At 54.8% G+C, this 5,455-nt stretch overlaps 1 protein-coding gene across 4 annotated transcripts in view; it reads right to left on the bottom strand.

Moving 5' to 3' along the window:
* The window catches only part of UPP2 (uridine phosphorylase 2), an 8,723-nt gene extending 4,115 nt beyond the window's left edge, over positions 1–4,608 (bottom strand). Inside the window, exons 1-4 of one of the 4 annotated variants that reach the window (XM_027909027.1) lie at positions 4,441–4,607; positions 3,732–3,849; positions 2,516–2,674; positions 156–270 (exon numbers count right to left, since the gene is read on the bottom strand). In XM_027909027.1, coding sequence (XP_027764828.1) covers positions 156–270; positions 2,516–2,674; positions 3,732–3,849; positions 4,441–4,466 — 418 coding nt within the window. In that variant the 5' untranslated portion in view covers positions 4,467–4,607. Of the gene's footprint in view, positions 1–155; positions 271–914; positions 973–2,515; positions 2,675–3,731; positions 3,850–4,440 lie in introns of those variants that run through there. The other 3 variants (XM_027909028.1, XM_027909030.1, XM_027909031.1) reach the window with 3 other exon arrangements.
* Positions 4,609–5,455: the final 847 nt, after the last annotated feature.

A 5,455-nucleotide genomic window follows, 5' to 3' on the forward strand; every position in this document is an offset into this window, starting at 1 on the left:
CCCTGGTCCTATTGCCACACCAGTGCTGGCACAAGCCAGGATACTGGGGATATTTGGAGACCTGACAATGGTAAAGCTCAGAACTGCATGACCTATTGCTGGAATTTGTTTTAATAAAGCTGTTTTGCTCTGAAGGAAGACCACGAATCGCTTACCTAAGCCTCCCGAAGTACCGATGCGGATAATGGTAACGTCCCGGCATTTCGCATGGTGCAGCAGTTTGATCAGCTCGTGAAGCATGATGGAGATGGAAGGAATGCCCATCCCATGCTGTTGGAAGGAGAGAAAAGAGAAATGTCAGTGCCTGTGAGGCTGCAGCAGGGGACAGGTACGTGACTGCAGCAAACTCAGGGTTACACTGGGACCTTTTCCCCTGGTGATTGCAACAGCGATTTTGTTAAGGGGGAAGAGACATCTCAGGGTCTTTGTAGCCTGTCCCAGTGAAAGTGTCTAACCCTTTTCTCCTCCCCTTGATGATTTAAAGGTTCTCCTCATCGGTAGGGAAGGTGTTCATCCCTGGGGACCCTGTGCAGGTGCACGAATGGTGCCTCTCTTTCCAGACAGGTCTCCACGAATGTCCTAACAGCTGAATGCTCCAAGACCTTCCCCTTGCACTGCTGTCCTGATGCCACGTGCTGGCTCAGACTCTGTCATGTCTTGCTTGTGCTCTGGGATGATGAATTTCAGCAAGGACAACCAGAGCCTCCACTTCTCTGAGTGCCTTCCAGCCTGTCCTTGCCCCAAGCCAGAGCATCTCCACCACATTGCTGGGCACCAAGGGTGACAGAAGGGTTCGTGTCCCTCAGTAAGGACAGGTTGCAGGGTCAGGAGTTTGCTGCACGCCTTGCAGGCCACCTGTCCTGCTTCTTGGCTCACATCCCCTGCCCTGGTGTCCCTCTGTCCCCAGCCCTTGCCTGGTTGCCAGCTCCCCACCGCTGGCACTGGCCAGTTCCCGTCCTCCACGGACAGTGCTGCCCTGCTCCCATCTCTGCTGCTGCTCCCCAGGGCTGGCAGATGTTCTGCAGGTCTGGAGCTGCTTCTGGCCAGCCCTCCCTCACTTGGTCATCTCTTTTCTGCTCTGTTGCTAGACTGACATCCTTTCCTCAGCTTAACCTTTAAGAACAAAAGGTGTTTGGTTCCATGGGGTTTGCTTTTTACCCTTTAAAATGCCTCACAATTTTTTGGTTTCACTATCATGTTCAAAAACCTGAAGGAAGCACATGTGGAAGCTCTGTTAATTAGTTAATTAACTTTTACACAGCCAGTTTTAGTGTTGCTTTGTCTCCTTTCTGTTGGCTCTGAGACCAGTGCTCTGTTGTCCTTGTATCATATTTTAAATATGAAACCTTTTGCATGTTGTTATTCTGGAACATCAGCCTGGGTTATTTGCCAATGCCTAAAAAATTCATTCTCATGGTAAATATTCAGAGCAGGAATCTGTGTTCCTGCCCCTGTATGTTTGAGCTCAGTTGTGTTTCTAAGCAACTTGCAGAAATGTGATGTTGGCAGCGGCTCCACACGATGCATCTCGGGCCAGCCAGAGCTCTGCCCTGTGTCCCCTTGCAGGGATGGGCCAAGGGCTCCTGCCCTGGCCAGAGATGGTGCTGGTGCACAGCCTCGAGCTCAGCAAGGGTTTGCTTCTGGCTGTGGCACTGCTGCTGCCAGGCTGAGGAACAGCACATCTTGTGGGGATTCTTCCCCTTGGATCCGATCGGATTGATTCCCTCAGGTTTTTCCCTTGGTCAGGATTGGTTTGGTTTTGTCAGAGGGACCAGGCGTGAGCTCTGCTGTGTGAGTGGCTCCATCTCCTGTGAATCACATTTCAGACTGATCTCGTGCCTGAAGAAATGACGGCAGGACTCTCCCAAACACAGCCTGTGTTTGCTTTTCCCTTTGTGCGGTGCCAAAAATCCTGCTCTGAGAGAGTAATTAATAGTAAAGCAGGATTTTATTTTGGAGCTTGTGTCAATGTAATGCTCCCAGCAACATTTCATGGTTCATGCGTGGTGGGAAGTGGTCTTTGCCTCTCAAACTGCCAGACCCAAGCTGAGCAGAATGTGTGTGTCTGTTAATGTGGCACTTTCCAAACGGAGCCTGCAGGGTGCCGAGGAATGTTATTCAAACAGAAGCAGCTTTGCCACGGTTCAGAGGTTGCACGGGTGGTAATGGCTGAACGCCGAAAAGGGGGGAAAAATCTGCCGGTTGGCACTGGGAGAGGCAGAGGGGTGGGAGGGACAGGACCCCGGTGTCTGGCTGCCGTGAGCCCCACGGAGCGGCACGGGGAGAGCGGCACAAACTCACTGATGGAGAGGGGCACAGACTCACTGATGGAGAGGGGCACAGACTCACACTGATGGAGAGGGGCACAGACTCTCACTGATGGAGAGGGGCACAGACTCACGCTGATGGAGAGGGACACAGACTCACACTGATGGAGAGGGGCACAGACTCACTGATGGAGAGGGGCACAGACTCAAACTCACGCTGATGGAGAGGGACACAAACTCAAACTCACGCTGATGGAGAGCACGGGCCCTGCCCGGTACATGGCGTAGCGGTCCGAGCCAGCGCAGATGTCCCGCAGCTCCTCCCCGGCGCCCGCCAGGCCCAGCTCCCGCTGCATCAGCTGCGCGAACGCCCTCATCCTGTTGGGGCTGCCGCCCACGCACACGAACTGCAAATGAAACAGAGCTGTGTTGGTCCTGCTCAGCTAAAACGGGGACAAGAGTCGGGCTGGATGTGGCCGCGGTGGCTGCGCCAGACGCGTCTCCCCGGAGAAAGCAGCGAGATGCTGCTCCCTTGGCGGCAGTCAAGGGACATCGGGACAACTGAGGTTCCCAAAACCAGGGGTTAACATGAAACCCAGGCTGTCACTCCATCAGGGTGGTGACTGTGCTGGGTCCAGGCAGCCGTAGGGCTGCATGGACTTACTTGGATATCAGTTTCAGGCAAGAAAATCTCAAATAACTCGGCAAATTTATTGTTAGTGTCCCCACTGACAGCACAGCAAAGGAGGAGCTCGTCTCTGAATTTATTCTGTGGACAGTGCCGACTGCAATGATTGACCGCTGCTGATGGCACAGAGACCGCAAAGACGGGAGGAAAAAGGACAAATTTAACATATTAAAGGAAAAAACGCTCCTTGAAGGTAGGAGGGGGTTGAGCATTTGGCTGCAAGGGCAGTGCTGCTGCTGCTGCTGCTGGCAGGGTGCAGGACGGGGGGGCTGTGCCGGGGCTGTGCTGGGGCTGTGCCAGGCTGCTCCAGCCCCGGACGCTGCAGCTCTTCCCCCGCACCACTGGGGAAAGGCTCCGCTTTGAAATGGAAGCGGATGCCATCGTGACAGGCTGGTTTTGACAGCAGGTCTCAGACAAAAATAATACATCCTCCTCCCCTTGTCTCCAGTAGATGATGATCAAACTCTTTGGACAAATGCCTCCTCCGTCTGTCCTCCAACATGGGGCCAAGATAAAATCAGGTTTTACGGAGCTACAGGTTTTTAAAAGGATCATTTTCTGTTGGGATTTCTGCCCAAAACAAGCAAGGACAAACAACCTCCCTGCCCAGGCTGCCCTGGGTGGCTGAGTCCCCTTGCAGAGCAGCCAGACACAGCCCTGGCAGGAGCATCGGCAGCAGGGGGGCCCTGGCATGGGCCAGCAGGGCTGTGGGACAGGGGGCTGGAGAGCCTGTGGAGGGGGAAAACTGCTGCCTCATTTTTCCACCTGCTCTTTACCTTTATATCCCCAAACATTGCTGGCAGGTTGTGTGTCTTCGTTCCCAAGTCCAAGTGGTACAGGACGTCCTCCTCCATCGAGTCCAAGTGTGGGTTTTTAACGTGGACAAACCCACTCCTGCAGGGAGACAGGGAGGAGATGGCTCGGGGCGCTGAGCACTGCCCACAGGGATGGGAATGGGCAGGACAGGGCACGTACCCACCAGGGTACTCACAACCCTGTTGTCATGGAAGGGATGGGACAGAGAAAAGCCACCTCTGTGTGGAATCTGGGGCAGCTGCCTTTCTGCTCTAGGCAGCCTCTTTGACACCTCTGTTGTATCTGTGTGTTTGGTAAAAAAACGTTTCTCGGTATTTATCAACTTTGTCAATGGCAGTTTTAGCTCTTTCCCTTACAGAGGTCTGCCAGCACTACCCAAGGCAACGTGCTGTGCTGTTCTGTGTATGTGACAGCTTATTAAGCTCTTAGCAAATCAGGGTTTCACACTTGTATTGTCCCAAATAACTGCCTGGCGGGATGGGTGCAAGTTAAATCCAGACTCTGCAGGCAGCAGGAGGCAGGTTTGCTGTCCCTTCCCACCTGCTGTAAGAGATGGGAAAAAACCTAAAGAACAGTGCAGGTAGGTTTTATAAACGAGGCTTAAACAAAACCCAGAGAACATTTTTCTTGTCTGATTAAAACAAATTCAAACGTTCCCCTGTTACTCACCCTGAGTAACCCGTTGTTTCAGTCATAGTGGCTCTACCAGTCAGCTGAAAGTGGTCCCCTGCTGAAAAGGTAAGGAAACCACCCCCTGTGTCCTCAGCCCTCGGGGTTTGGAGCTCAGAAGAGGTTTCAAGGGGCTCTGCAGGGGCTTAAATACCTCCTGTGCTTCGAGTGGTTCCCAAGGTCAGCAGTGACCTGTCCCCTTTGCCCGCTCCCTGCGGCCCCTCGGGTGTGGGGTTTGTGCCTGTTTGTCTCTGCGTCACTGCTGGCCTCGAGTGGCAGTGGCGGGGCCGGTGACCTGCTGGCCCCAGGGCCGGGACCGTGTGCCCTCTGGCCAGCGGGGCGGGCACGTGGGTGCACATGTGCACCCTGGGTGACAGGCTTCGTCCAAGCTGTCACTGCGCTCCCACCCTCGGCTCTGCCTCCCTGGGCCCCGGGACCGGGGAGCACTGCTTGTCCTGGACACTGTTCCTGTCCCAAATACAGCTCCAGTCCCACACACCACTCCTGTCCCACACACCACTCCTGTCCCACACACCGCTCCTGTCCTGACACCGCTCCTGTCCCACACACTGCTCCTGTCCCACACACTGCTCCTGTCCCACACACTGCTCCTGTCCCACACACTGCTGCCAGAGGTGCCATTCCCTGGCCCCAGTCATGCAAATCTGAACTTCCCTGCATTTTGGGGTGCACAAAGACAGAGTTTGGACTGTAGCCAACCTCCAGCCCAGCTCAGAACAGCTCCTGCCTTCACTCTCAGCAGTGCCCAGGCAGCAGTGTCTGCTCTCGCTGTCCCACCACCCCAGTGCAGCCCAGGAGCCCATCAGGACGCTGTGTGGCCAGGGTTGCTCCAGTCTCGATCAGGGGGAGCCAGAGTGCTCCTGGGGCTGAGAGGACTGGGATGCTCCCTCAGGAGCGGGAGGAGACTGGAGATACTGGTCCTGCTACCTGTCCCAGTGACAGAGGATGTGGCACTGGAAGATATTTTAGGCAGTGGCTGGGAGGGGCAGAATCT

Source organism: Empidonax traillii, unplaced genomic scaffold (genome assembly GCF_003031625.1).
Source record: "Empidonax traillii isolate 1590-97213 ecotype Southwest subspecies unplaced genomic scaffold, ASM303162v1 scaffold1918:size50038, whole genome shotgun sequence".
NCBI lineage: Eukaryota > Metazoa > Chordata > Aves > Passeriformes > Tyrannidae > Empidonax > Empidonax traillii.